At 43.9% G+C, this 15,756-nt stretch overlaps 1 protein-coding gene across 1 annotated transcript; it reads left to right on the top strand.

Annotated features, from left to right (window-relative positions):
- The first annotated feature begins 1,949 nt into the window (after nt 1-1,949).
- LOC133832323 (uncharacterized) lies at nt 1,950-5,704 on the top strand. The gene is made up of 3 exons (XM_062262683.1): nt 1,950-2,411; nt 2,827-3,965; nt 5,068-5,704. Exons 1-3 carry the CDS (start codon nt 1,950-1,952, stop codon nt 5,702-5,704), a joined length of 2,238 nt encoding a protein of 745 aa, XP_062118667.1.
- The last annotated feature ends 10,052 nt before the right edge of the window (nt 5,705-15,756 follow it).

Raw genomic sequence — 15,756 nt, 5'->3', positions numbered from 1 at the left:
CGATATCATACTCAGTATATAAAGCATGTCCTAATCACATATTTCTCATGCATCATATGCATTATATTTAACAATCCAACATGCACCAATAATAGCCATGCATGTCACGTTTAATAATCAACCAACATGCATCAAGAATAGCCATGCATGTCACATATACACAGGGTGCAATTTTCTTACCTCAGATTCGAGCTAGAACCAATATAAGAACGACCCTTGAGAACGATCAACCTTTAAGCCCTTAGCAGTCACCTAGTCATAACCAAATATGGAACACCATCAATAAAATTTTCAACATAGGTTTCAAAACCAATATCTAGCCTCCGGGACAACAATCCAAACTAAGCCAAGTAGTAAGATTGACCCCGAAGCCTAAGGCTAGCATCCCCAAGTTAAAAACCTATTTCTGGCCAAAAATGCCTCTATGGGCCGCGACCCTCCCTAGCTGCGCCGCGGCTCGCCCCTCAGACAGAGGCAAAGCCTCCCCAGAAATCCACTCAGGTCGTGGCTCACCATAGCCAGGTCGTGGCCCTTTACGCAAACCAGCAAGCCACCAGCTTACTTCCCCTGCGTTTTTCTTTGAAACCAATCCTTCAAACCAGTCCCAAACATCAACCTAATACCCAATTCAACCACTAAACTTCACCTACAACTCATCCTCATCAAAACTCAAGTTAAACATCAACCAAACTTCCATTAATTCCAACTATCCATCAAGAAATCACAAACTAAAACTTAAACCCAAAAATAGAGTAAAACCAGAAATTCCATGGCTGAAACTTACCTCAAACTTGATTTTGAATCCCCTTCAATGGCTGAGTCAAGTTTCTAAGCTCCCACCTTTGATCTCCTAGCTTGTTGCCTCGGTTTGGGTTCTCAAAATTCAAAGGAAAATGAAGGGAAAAACATGTACGGGAGAGAAGGAAGGAGATGAGGATGATGCTCTATTTTTGTTCTGAATTTCTACAGCCTTAAAAGTCAATATAAATCCAAACCAAATAACCTAAATGCCCCTAGGTCATTAAAAGTTTCTAAAGCCTTCCCAAGGGTAAAACCGACCTTTCCCGCCTATCTCGTTAATTATAATTAACACCCTCAAAGTCCCGCTACTCTCAATATTCTCAAACACCAATAATTCATATCCCATTACCCTTTAATTCTCGGTAATGTTCTAATCATCGAAGTGACCCCGAGACTCACCCCGAGCCCTGAACTTAAGCCCGTTATGACTAGACCGAACACTTACATTTCATGATCGTCTCATGCCGAATAGTTTGAACCAATCCACCTTATAATGTGGCTATATTAATTAATCACAACCATGCACCCAAAATACACAATTACGCCCACAACGGCCAAATCACCAAGATACCCTTATAGTAATAAATACGCCCATATGCATGCATTTACCATCATATAATAATATAATTCACACAAACATGCATATGATCATTAAATAGCATCATAATTCCATTATGGCCCTCCCGGCCTCTTAATCATGGTCCTAATCCCTTATTAGGAAATTCGGGGCATTACAACGATACCCGTCCTTCGAATACACCGTCCCGCAAGAAGTCATTTACAAAGAAAATAAAGAAAGACCTATCTGGCGTGAGTCGTATAAGATCACCACTCCTCCTAACAGGAGGGATAAAAACAAATACTGCCTCTTCCATAAAGATCACGGCCATACGATCGATGAATTCCTTAACCTGAACAATCAGATCCAAGCCCTCATGAGGAATGGGAGGCTTACCCAATACATTAAGGAGGCAGGCAGACCCGGCACCTCGCGGCATAATCCTGCTTCTGCCCCAATACCGTAAGCTTCAGACCCCGTGGGCACAGCCTCTGCAAGCCCACAGGAGCCTCTTAAACAAGTCCCCATGATACATGGGATCGTAGAGCTCACTGAAAACCAAGAGCATGCCACCAAAGTCCATAAGAGGATGGAGGAGCAGGTGAAGCGATACAGATCGTTAGGCCACACAGTCAATCTTGTCACTTCAGAAGACAGAAGTTATCCAGCCTCTGTAATCGCCTTTACCGACGATGACTTGCAAGGAGTGCACCTACCCCATGACAATCCTCTCGTCATTTCGCTACAGGTCGACCATTGCCAGTTGGGTAGAGTTCTAGTCGACGGGGGCAGTGGGGTTGACATCCTCTTCTGGGAAGCCTTCCAGAAGATGGGGCTAGAGGAGAATCAGATCCGACCCTCTACTACCCCCATCTTGGGATTTAACAGCCAGAGAGTATACCCAAAAGGCCTCGTGCGATTAACTGTGGTGGTCGCAGAGCGTACCCTACCAGTAGATTTCCTCACTATAGATTCCATCACAAGCTACAACGCCATCATGGGGAGAAATTGGATCCACAGGATGCAAGGGGTAGTTTCGACTTTGCATCAGGTGATGCGATGCCTCTCGACCAATGGGAGCTACACCATCGCATCAAGTGATGCCAGAAGCAGGCAAAAAAGTGTTTCCTTACCTTGAAAGAAATAAACAGTTCTAGCACTTCCTCCCATAACAACAATCCTAACAAATAGCAATTACAGCACGACCTACCAGCATGCCTCAAAGGAATCGATCTAGAAGAAGACTAAGAAAAACCCCAAGTCACACTCGATGACCTAGAGAAAATATCTCTAGACGACGCTGACCCATATAAAATAGTGCTGGTAAGTACCAAGCTCTCTGAAAACGAAAAACAGACCCTAGTCCAATTTCTCAAAACTAGAATGGGAACTTTCGCCTGGTCTCCACACGACATACCCGGAATAGACTCCTCCATCATGAGCCACAGCCTTAATATATCAAACAGCTTCCCACCCGTCAAGCAGAAGTAGAGGAGGTTCGCTCCCGAAGTAAACCAGGTCATCCAAGAGGAGGTGCAACGGCTCCTGAGCACAGGGAAATTGAAGAATGCCTATATCCCAGTTGGCTTGCCAACCTTGTCGGGGTCCTGAAGAAGAACGAAAAAAAGAGAGTATGCATAGACTACACCAACTTAAATAAAGCATGTCCAAAGGATAGCTACCCTCTACCGAAAATCGATCAGATGATAGACACCACGGCAGGGTATGAAAGAATGAGCTTCCTCGATGCCTACTCTGGATACAATCAGATCCCAATGAAATCAGAAGATCGGATTCACACAGCTTTCATAACCGAAGGTGGATTATATTGCTACAAAGTTATGCCCTTCGGACTAAAGAATGCAGGTGCAACATACCAAAGGCTGATGCACAAATTGTTTTCCTCATTGCTTGGGAGAAACATGGAGGTCTATATTGACGACGTGGTCATTAAGTCTAAACAAAGCTCTTCACATATAGGCGATTTGACCGAGTGCTTCGACATTCTCGACAATTACAAAATGAAACTGAACCCCTCTAAATGCGCCTTTGGGGTGTCCTCTGGACAGTTCTTAGGGTACGTGGTCAGTCAGAGGGGCATCGAGGCCAACCCAACACAGATTGCGTTCCTCTCAGAAGTCAAAGAACCCAGAACCATCCGAGACATACAGGCTCTGACGGGCAAAACCGTAGCATTAAGCCGGTTCATATCACGCATGTCCAACCGTTGCCAGCCCTTCTTGCAATGCATAAAGAAATCTACCAACACCACCTGGGGAGTAGAACAAAGTAAAGCTTATTTGAGTTCCCCTCCTATATTGAGCTCCCCCATCGCCAAGGAAGATCTATTCTTGTTTCTGTCTGTCTCACACTTCGTTATGAGTTCCGTTCTCTTCCGGGAAGAGGCTAGTCGTCAGAGGCCAGTGTTTTATTGCATCAAGATGCTTCTGGATGCTGAAACTCGCTACAGTATGATGGAAAAATTGGCACTCGCACTCATCACAGCAAAGAAGAAGTTACAACAATATTTTGAAAGTCACACCATCATTGTATATACAGACTATCCACTGAAGCAAGTATTGAGTAAACTCGATCTCTTTGGAAGGTTATCTAAATGGGCAATTGACCTAGGGGCGTATTATATACAATTCTCGCCATGAAAAGCAAAAAAAAGGACAAGTACTTGCTGACTTCCTGGTCGAAATTCAATCCTTCACCCCAGACACCCTGCCTGAATTGTTAGAATCACAAGATGAATGGGTGTGGACGATGCATACGGATTGGGCATCCAATTCCCAAGGAGTCGGTATTGGCGTCGTGTTAGAGGCTCCCTAAGGCCTCAAAATCGAGAAAGCCATTCGTTTAGAACAGTCCACGATGAATAAGGAAGCGGAATATGAGGCTCTGATCTATGGTTTAGAACCAGCACGAGACATGGGCATTAAACGTCTGAATGTCAGAGGAGATTCACAACTTATGATAGAACAAGTGGCTGGGAATTTCGATACCAAAGCACCACATCTGGCTAGCCTACTACAGAAGGTAACTGACTTGTGATCACATTTTCACTAGTTCGAACTCGTACAAGTACCGAGGGAACAAAATCAGAAGGCCGACGCCCTTGCCAAATTAGCCTCTGCAGGAGACTGTACACGTTAATCCTCCATATCTATAAGTCGATCAATCAAAGCTATGGAAGTCTACTCAACCTCATCAGAACCTGAGTGCTGGATGGAACCAATCATTCGATACTTGTCCACCTCTGAACTCCCCCCTCATCCAAAAGATGCAAAGCTTCTGCGTCTTCGAGCACAACGTTATTCCATAATCCATGGAATGCTATACCGCAAGTCCTTCGATGGCCCCTACCTACTGTGTTTGCGTCCATCAGAAGCTAAAAAACTGTTGGAAAAGATACACGAGGGAGCATGCGGAAATCACACAGGGGGTCAGAGTCTGGCACGCAAGGCACTTACAGCGGGGTATTACTGGCCGTACATGATGACAGAAGCACATGACTATGCCAAAAAATGTGACAAGTGCCAACGATTTGCACCCACCATCCATCAACCTGCTCAAACTTTACAATCAATCGTTGCCTTTCGCAAAATGGGGTATGGACGTGGTAGGTGAACTACCTAAGGCTGCTGGAGGAAGACGGTATGCTCTGGTAGCCACTGATTACTTCACTAAGTGGGTTGTGGCAGAAGCATACGTCATGGTCAGCAAAACAGACACTATGACCTTCATATGGAAGCACATCATCTGTCAATTTGGGATACCGTGGGAGATAGTCGCTGCAACGGAACCCCATTCCAAAATGCCAAAGTACAAGAACTATGTGACACATACAAGATCAAGTCGAGTTTTGCCTCTGTCACTTACCCGCAAGGCAATGGTCAAGCAGAAGCTTCCAATAAAGTCATTTTTGCCAACATTAAAAAGAACCTGGAAGATAAAAAAGGAGCATGGGCAGAGGAACTACCGAAGGTGTTATGGGCATATAGGACAACAAAAAGGTCCTCTACGGGTGAATCTCCCTATGCCATGGTATATGGAACAGAAGCTATCATCCTGACAGAAGTGGGCCTGCCTACACTTCGAACAAAGATCGCCTCTGATCAAACCACAAACAACATTCAACTAGTGCATAACCTAGACCTTCTGGAAGAAGTACGTATGATAGCACAATTACGACGAGAAAATTATCAAAAGGCTGCAGAACGCTACTACAAAAAAAGAGTCCACTCGTGCACATTTCAGAAAGGTGATTGGGTTCTGCGCAAGGTCACCGACAACAAAAAGAAGCTAGAACCAAATTGGGAGGGCCTTTTGAAATCATAGAAGTATTAGGCAGAGGGTCTTACACCCTTAAGAATGTATGTAGTGGGAAGATCGTACCCCGTACTTGGAATTCAATGTCTTTGAAACAATATTATTGTTAATAGTTGTACTGTGCAATTCAAAAGTAATACAACAACTTTCCCTTTTTTTCACATTATTTTAAATTTATCTTGTACATTCAATTTTTTGACATTATTTTCCATAAGGATTCCTCACTATGACATCACACTATGCAAGACATGTGACAACTGACACTTCACTCGAAAGGTGCTATCAAATATATCCCCATCTACCCTTATTAAAAACAACATTATTCACGTGCACTTAAAACTACCTACCACTCTGACTATAAATAAGTAACTATCTGAGTGCTTGTAGTTATCACTTTCCCATAACAATACACCATAAGCCTTTGGTCTCAATATAGACATCCCCCACGCCTAGAACGAAAAATATGCGTCCCAACAAATGAAAAATAATGCACGGTGAGATGCAGCATCTCACCCCACACTTTGGCACAAGGCAGAACCTCAATGGATCAAGGCAGCAAGGCCACTACACACAATATGCATACACAATTCTGTTGCCTCTGCCATTTCAATCAATATTGTGCAACATTCTAATATGACTTGACTAAGCTTACAGGGAGCTAAGGCCAGCCATTTCGTAGTCTAATCTGCCCTGACTATGCCGATTTGGCCGTCCAACCAGGGTGCCCTACCTACCCTGCCCTCTTACTCGAATAAGAGGAGCTCCCCCTGTAGTGTACTCTGCCCTGACTACCATAGCAGAACCAAGGCTGGGAGGAACTTTTCCCGCAGTCGCACCCATATCCTACACAACGGGTGCCTCTGTCAGAATACAAGACTACCCTAGCAAGCCTTCACACATACTACACGGTATAGGTGCATTGGAAAGACATCTGCCTCATGGCCCTAACCTCTTTGTCTCTGCCCTGACGCCCAAACTCTGCGTTTTGTTCCCTGCATTCGGCCAGAACCATACTAACCCCTCTGGCAAATGGTAGAGCATCAACCATGTTCTTTCATACATCCTAAAGGTCGAACCCGCTCCGATCAGGCATTTACACGACTCTCCAAGCATAAGAAAGTTTACCACTTAACAATAACGACGGCTTCGCAAAAGTACAAAACTCTTAGCACTATAACCCAATTCGACAGATGTTAAGCACGGGCACGCATACTTGCTCAATTCTTTTTTAATACATAAAAATGATGAAAGATTTGTAGTTCACATAGTCAGAAGGCCACGTATAATCAAAAATGGCAATTAATCAGAAGTTGTTATTTATAAATTATGTTACATTAATGACAATATTAGTCTCTTGTTCCATAATTGATTTATCCACTATATACAAATATTCTCTTGGCCATGTTTATTCCCATTCAATATGACGCATGTACTCTACCATCGCACTCTCTAGCTTCGGATGGCCTAACCCATAGCGTTCACACGATATGTAGTACTAAATGCCGCTTCTGATTAGTTCCTCCATCGCCCACGTTGAGTAAAGCCACTGTGGGTTATCGAAGATTCGCCTCAAAAAGGGCACCTTCATCCACTCACGATGCTCACCTGCAACAACAATATCGTCAACCCCAACCAATCACTATAACACTAAGGCGAATTACTCACACAACACTTAACTGGGCATTCTCTCCCACCATCTGTACGGTTTTTTTACTGTATCTCACACACAATGGCCTAAAGGGTCTATGAAGCTTCTGATCCAAATAAACCATCTGACTCTCACCTGTCATAATGCCTTCAGTTAAGTACCCAACGGAGAAGAACACATCCAATAACACACCAGACAACCAACATGAAACAAAACTCAACTTGTATTGATAATTTGTGCTATTACATATACAATTGTCTACATACTAACGGCCAAAAAGACCAAAGAATGCATATACTGGAATCAATACAAAACCAAACATACCAAAATTAAGCAAAAGAGATAGTGTGTCATTCATTCTATGGCACCTCTTTCACCATCTGGCCTGGCTTCTGCAATTGGAACGGGTTCTATCGCCTTCTGTTCAGAAGCCTCAACGACATCACCTTCTTCTGCAACTTCCCTGTTGGCATTATAAATCGACCCCAGCGCGTCGCCTCTCAACTTCAGCTTCTCTAGATGATGCGCCAGATAGGAGATCTGCAGATCCCCGAGTTCATTCAGATACTCGTCAACATTATACTCTCCTATTTTCACATCGACGCTTTTACAATACATCTCGAGTTTCGCCCATTTCTCCTCTGGGGTCTGCTTCTTATTACGCAGTGCCAGATCAAGGTACTTCACAGTATCTACCTCAGCCATCCTCACAAATTTACGTTCAGTGATCTCACGATCTCGGATGCGCTGTCTCGTGGCTTCGATCGCCGCCTCTTCTGCCCTCTGCAAAAGTAAAGACATTATGTAATCAACACACGTGTCGTATAGACCCACTATCTTTCCAATACATTAATAACTACAGAAATAACACATACCTCAGCCATCTCCTCCAACTGCTTCTTGGCTTCGGTGACCGCCTCTTCTTTTTCCTTCAGCTTCTTCCCTAATTGAAGTTCCATCTCCAGCTTCTTCTTCTTGGCATCTGCTACACTCATCTCCAGCACCTCTGACTTTCGTTGCAGTTCTTTCTTTTCTTTCTCTAAAATCTCTTTATTTGTCTGCAACGACACTATATCTTCATCAAGGTCATTTATCATGCTGTCGAGCTTCCCCATGCGGGCTTCATGCTGTGCGCAAACTTGGTTTCTCTCCATCCACTTATTTGTCATTGCCACCAGATCAGCTTTCAGTTTATCTCACTTTACCTCGAGTCCGACAGTGCCTACTAGCTTCTCCTCTGTGGCAGCCACCTTCTTTTTAGCCTCTGCTAGCTCTGTTTCTAACTTCTTGATGGCTTCCACAAGAACATCTCGATTTGCTTTGGCCATCATCCTCCCCACCCGCTCCTCTTCCAACTTCACCGCCTGCTCCGCCAGTTTAGAGCTATTCTATATAGCCACCGCATACTCTCACCTTGCAGCAGAAGCACATACATAACTCAGTGACACATTAATTACACACATCAAAAATCACATTACGCACATATCACAAGATACTCACTCTATCCTGTAATAATAAAAGGTCCTAGTTTTTAACAACCTTACCATCCAAATGTGGTCTGATACTTGTTGCAGCAAGTCACCTTGCCCACTCAACGATCCAACGGCTTCCGTAGGAAGATGGGGTCTGCTTATGCGTAGCATCTCCTCCATCACCTCCGTAGATGCAGAAGGACCATATTCTGACACGACCCCCACTCTGTCATTTGCTTCTCCCCCTGCTAATGCAGCAGCAGAAGCAACGGAGGCAGCTAGCTTCCCACCTTCTGCTAACGTCGACACCCTAACATTGTCAGACGTCAACGCAATTGTTCCCACTCCAGAAAAATATGTCTTGGAAGGACATATAAGTAAACTATCGTCATCACCCAAGTCACTTGGAAGGTACACCGGCGTCTGCACGGCAGAAGACGTTAGCTGCTCCAAGAAAGCACTGGGAGACTCAAAAATACTTGTACCCTTCGGAGATACGATGACAACCTCTCCTGGATGGGACTCAAAAGCTACAGGTGGTGATGCAGATACGGAAACATTAAGATTATGCACACCTGCTACTTCGGCAGCCCCCGATTCCTGACATACGGGGAGAGCCTCAAAAGTGACGATCGTGCCTGACTCAACCGGCTGGGGAGGAGTGTTCACAGACTCAAAACCACCTCCGAAGGCGTCCTCCAGAAGCCGATTCTTACGAGAAGCAGAAGAAGGGTGTCTCCCCTCTGAGCCATGCTTACGACCAGCATCAGAACCCCCATCCAAAGCAGAAGCAGAGGGTAATGCCTCTGACGACTTCATATAGACGCCAGGAGACTTTGCCTCGACTGGTAGGCCACCTTGCACACTGTTGACCCTTATTTTGGTCAACTGACACGGAGTCAAAATGCTTGATGTAGATAGATGTGTTGGAATGGATATAATGACAAAAACAGTAAAGAACACAATAAATTATAGTGGTTCGACCCCAAGAACTGGTAATGACCTATGTTGACCGCGTTTTTGGCCAACGATGTGTAGACGTCAAAATGACAAAAACCTTCAAAAGAAATAAACGACACAGACGATTTTTATAGTGGTTCAGCCCCAATGTGTTGGTAATAGCCTAATCCACTTAGAGTTATGATTATAGATCTACACTCAAGATCAGATGAACCTGAGTCAACTGAGTTTCTTCAGTGCAGATTACAAGAATACAAGAATTCTCTCAAGATACAATTACTCTCTCTCTCGAAAATCAGAATCTGAATCCTTTTATGATGCCATGAGCCTTGTATTTATAGGCTCAGGATCGTACAGATGATGTCCCTCATCATAGGGATATTTTGTTATTCTCACTATATTTAATTTACAATTATATTCAAAATATAACAATACAATATATTCATGGGATAAACTGAGAGATTCCTGCATAAGCCAAGACCGATTCTTGTTGAAGCCGTTTTTGGGATCTCTTGCGTAGCCCTGCTCTGTCTAGTCCATCCATATCACATTCAGGCTGGTCGGCCAAACCTTCACTGGGCGGACACGCACTTGACTGGGCAGACATGCACCTGACTGGGTAGACATGCACCTGACTGGGCAGACATGCACTTGGCTGGGCAGACATGCACTTGACTGGTCGGACATGGTCATGACTGGTTGGACATGGTCATGACTGGTCGGACAAGGTCATGACTGGTCGGACAAGGTCATGACTGGTCGGACATGGTCATGACTGGTCGGACAAGGTCATGCCTGGGCAGACAAACATGTGACTGGTCGGACAAGGCCATGCCTGGTCGGTCATGACACTTGACTGGCCAGTCAAAATTCTTCACTGGTCTACCAGGTCACTCCTAAGCCAGATCACTCAACCATTCCTTTCCATTTGTCATTTCTATTGCCACGTCATCGAACTCCAATTTTTTGGGGATAACATTTTCCCCCCAAGTTTATTATATGATTTACTTGTATGATAAACTTTTTCTCTAGCAAAATATTTTTGAGGTCATCCAAAAGCTTTCATCCGGTCTGTAACTTTCACGTAAACCCTAGATTGAACTTGTCTTTTGATTTCTTCAAATTCTATTTTTTGATCTTGTTGTAGTATCCCATGAGTAGGAAAACATGTTTGTGCCCTATGCTCTTGAGATTTGTTGTCACCTTGGAATCCTCTAGCCAATCGGTTGCTATTTTTGGCCCTCATATTCGTACATGACTAGTAGGATAGCCTAAATCCTCGGAAATAGCTTATTGTAAGTGCATGTGTATGGTCAACCGATTATCCTCTTTTAACCACTCGGACACTTGTAAATTCTTCTCCCAAGCTGCTCGGGCACTCCATGCAAACCATTCGGAGGCTTGGCCTAAACACTCGGACACCGCATCATCACTAGAACACCATGTGCACCACTCGGGCACCACACCTGCCACCATATGCTCGGATGTGTGCATGACGGCTAGGATGCAGACCCCTGGCTTCTCGGACACGCATGCAGCCTCTCGGATGATCCTCCAACTGCTCGGTCACTTGCGCTACCCGATCGGACACGCCAGCTCCAACCGCTCGAATGCCAGCTCAAACCGCTCGGACGCCAGCTCTAGCTGCTCGGACACGTCCCTGCCTTGGACACACAACCAACCAATCGGACGCAGCACGCCACCCGCTCGGACGCATCGCACACCTGGTCAGATGTAGCCTCACTGCTCGGACACGCAGCCCCACTGCTCGGATGCCACCCTTTGATTGCTCGGACACATCGCACATACCGCTCGGATGCAGCCCCCAGCTGCTCGGACATCATCCTTTGGATGCGCGCGCTAGTGTGCTTCGGCACACTCGGCATCCGCTCGGTCATCACCCAACCGATCGGGCATATGGCATAGCTACTCAAGCATATGCCTAAAACTTATCTCTCCAAAAACCACCAAAACACCTTATTTGAATGCAACACCCCAACTCCAGGGACCGCTACAGTGCACATTGCAAACAGTGCTAAACTCGCTAATCGAGTCGTTTGGCCATAAACGTGTAACTAAGTGTGATTAGCAATTTACGTTTCACTAGAACATTTAATATATACATTGGGATCCCAAAAATATAATTTCAGAGTCTATTACAAAAGAATATTTACAACAGGTCGTTCTAAGCGGCAAAAACAGGGTTTAACCCTAGTTCCTCTTTCAAACCTCGCCCAAGTATTGGTCGAGCAGCTGCATATGTACATGTCATCACCTAAGTTCTTCAACTCAAGGATGGTCCGGCTTCCTTTTGCCTTTACCTGCACCACAAAGCACCCGTGAGCCGAAGCCCAGCAAGAAGACTCATATGCTCATAAACAGTCAAACCATGATATCAAATCATATCTGGCATGCCTAGCAAGCATAGCTCTATTCAGCATGCAAATGAGTTCAAACGATGTTGGGGTATCCAGGATAAGAAATCATGGCCTTCTGATTTGAGGACTATCAAGTCAATCCTAATCAGATGAGTGTTGCAACACTTGAGGTTCTGATAAACCATGTTGAGTGACCGACAAGTGAGTCACTAATTCAAATGGAATGGTGGTTGTTGGGTAAGCCTCTAGCCTTCAATAGGTTCTGGTAAACCATACTGAGTGACTAACAAGCAAGTCACTAATTCAAATGGAAGGGTGGCTGTTGGGTAAGCCTCTAGCCTTCAAGCGCTTCTAATGTTCATCGACCTTGAGGTCGGTCTGGCATTAATGCTCTTTGAGTCATTCAATGCAGAAAGTCGATTAGATCTAATCTCTGTTGGCTTGCGTGATACACGCTAAGGCCGTTCTGACTAATGAGTCAGTGCAATGTGACCAGTGCCCAGTACCACTGCCGAACCTGACTAATGAGTCACAACTTCACAGTTGATACTAGCACCTTTGCCAAATCTGACTAATTAGTCAGTACTATGCACAGGTAAGCAATGCTATCAATGTGTATCATATGCCAATTATCCAAGAATGGGGCATTCGGCATGCTTACTAAACAGTTGCTAGCATAATTATGATCATGCACAAACTCAGAGACTCAAGCTCTGACCAATCTCATATTCATCATTCATGGCATGCCCTAATCACATGTTTCTCGTGCATCACATGCATCACACTTAATCATCCAGCATGCCTCAATAATAATCATATGCAAATGGGCAAGATTGCCAAGCATTCATTATGCTATCAATGTTTACATTTAAACATCCAACATGCATCAAACATAACCACGCATGTCACACATGGGGTGCAGTTTTCTTACCTCGGGTTCGAGCAAGAATTAGTAAAAGAATGACCCTGGAGAACGATCAATCCTTTGGTCCTTTAGCGGTCACCTAGTCATAACCAAATGTGGAATCCCATCAATAAAATAAAACATAAAAAGGTTTATAATCTAAAACCACACTCCCGGGATCCATCCTGCACTCTCGGGAATCTTAATATACTCAAACGGGGCAAAGGAACCAAACCCCAATCCTTAAGGATCATTCCGAGCCCTAAAATAGGTTTGCTGAAAAATGGACCAACGATGCAGCCCTATTAAATGGCGCTGCAGCCCTATTAAATGGTGCTGCATCCCTATTAAATGGCGCTGCAACCCTATTTCCAAGTCAGAGAGCCCAGCTCTCTGCCCTGCCTAGCGCTGCTGCGCCCTGAATGGCGCTGCTGCACCAATTACAGACCAGAAACTTTCTGGTTCTTCTTCCTTGCGATTTCTCTTGAAACCAACCCTCCAAATCAATCTCAAACATCACCCAAACATCCAATTCAACCCAAAATCATCATCTATATCACACCCTCATCAAAACCCACTCAAACTTACACAAAACTTCCATGAATTCCCACCACTAACACCTCAAATTCCCAACTGAAAAACCATAAGGAAAATAGAGTATTGCTTATATTCAAGGATGAAATCTTACCTCAAGCTGGTTTTGAGTCCTCTTCAATGGACGAACTAAGTTCCTAAGCTCCCACCTTTGATTTCCTAGCTTGGTTCTTCAATTTGAGGTCAAAAATCAGAAAAGGAAAAGAAGAGAAGGAGAGGTACGGGAGAGAAAGAGATGAGGATGATGATGCTCTGTTTTTTCTGTTTTCTACAGCCATCTAAATGATACATATCCTTTGCCAAATGACCTAAATGCCCCTAGGTCACTTAAGGTTTCTAAAGTCATCCCAAGGGTAAAAACGTCCTTTCCCACCTATCTCGTTAATTATAATTAACACCCTCCATTTTCCGTTATTCACAATATTCTCAAATGCCATTAATTCTTATCTCGTTACCCTTTTAATTCCCGACAACGTTCTAATCATTTAAACATCCCGAGACTCACCCCGAGCCCCGAACTTAATCTCGTTATGACTAGACCGAAAGCTTGCATTTCCATGATCGTCTCATGCCGAATGGCTCGAACCAATCCACATATCATGTGGTATTATTTATAATTCACCCCCATGCATAAAAATACACAATCACGCCCTCAACGGGCCAAATTACCAAAATGCCCATATAATTAAAATATGAACCCATATGCATGCATTCACCATCATATAATAATATAATCCACATAAACATGCATATAATCATTAAATATCATAATAAATCAATTATGGCCCTCCCGGCCTCCTAATCAAGGTCTTAAACCTTATTAGGAAATTTGGGGCATTACAACTATCCCCTCCTTACAGAAATTTCGTTCTCGAAATTTATCTGAACAGCCCGGAATATGAATTCCCCATAACTGATTCCAATTTCCTAGGTCATTTCCTCGACCTCACTACTTCTTCAACATACCCTAAAATCAAGGTATACTTTATTTCTCAGAACCTTATTATTCTGCTACAATCCGAACTGGCTATTCCTTAAAGAATAACTTAACCTTAGTTCCCAGATTCTCATAACTCAACTCATGAGTTCTTTCAACCCATGTCCACTGCATGGAAATACATAACACAATGTATAGCCGTCAAAGCCAAAATTATGGCCCAACAAAAGATAGCCTGACCAGCCCTATTCAGGACTCAAACTGCCATACTAATCTAGGCTCAACTTGCCTTTACTCATTACCCATTTCCATGGTAATTCTTTTAGGAAGACACAACTTCCTACCCGGAATTTCATGTTCCTACCTTTCAATGCAGTAACACTTTTCCATTTACTCTGAGAAGTAAGCATCCAAGCTCCAACCTCTAATAATCTCAATGGTCCCCTGAACCATCTCATGATCCAGATATAACCTCTCACCCATCTTACTCCAATGTACGGGTGACGAACATGTTCTACCATACCTTATCTCACAAGGTACTTTTTTCAACTCTGGACAATTCTTCCTCTGATTATGATCAGCCTGAGAACAGTCAACTGTGCTGAATCCCATCTGTATATTCATCGCCTTCCCTCACCCTTCCATAACCTGGAAGTAACAATAGAGTCTTCATCTGATAAGATAGACCTTGAATTTTCATGAAGGCGCACTATTTCCTTCACAAAGAGATCTGAATACTGGTCCACAATAGCCCAAATCAATCATGCTGACCCACTTTCTTGGGTAACCCCACCACGAAACCCATCGCGATGCTTTCTTATTTCCATTGCAAAATACTTAAAGGCGGCTATGACCTTACAGATTCCTGATACCTTGTCTTGACTTGCTAATAGTTTAAGAACTTTATCACGCATTCCATTATGCCCCTCTCCATCCCAGGCCATCACCATAAAGCTTTCATACACTAGAATATATGGAAAATATTCGAGTAGTTGAACACTGTTTGAATGTATCGACCAGTTGAACACTATCCGATTTTACCGACCAGTTGAACATTGTCCGATTTTACCAACCAATTGAACACTGTTCGGATAATTAACACACATGCACATTTTTAGCAAGAATCGACCACGCTGCGCGTAGTCTCTTTTATTACTCATAAATTAAA

Source organism: Humulus lupulus, chromosome 4, assembly GCF_963169125.1.
Source record: "Humulus lupulus chromosome 4, drHumLupu1.1, whole genome shotgun sequence".
NCBI lineage: Eukaryota > Viridiplantae > Streptophyta > Magnoliopsida > Rosales > Cannabaceae > Humulus > Humulus lupulus.
This window is presented reverse-complemented; position numbering and strand designations above follow the sequence as displayed.

Excerpts from the sequence above, each read along its gene's own strand:
- LOC133832323 (XM_062262683.1), top strand. The coding sequence starts at position 1,950 with ATGGAGGAGCAGGTGAAGCGATACAGATCGTTAGGCCACACAGTCAAT. Across the intron at positions 2,412-2,826 it reads TAGTTTCGACTTTGCATCAG|CTTCCCACCCGTCAAGCAGA; the intron begins GTGATGCGATGC and ends TATATCAAACAG. Across the intron at positions 3,966-5,067 it reads AAACTCGATCTCTTTGGAAG|AAGCATACGTCATGGTCAGC; the intron begins GTTATCTAAATG and ends GGGTTGTGGCAG.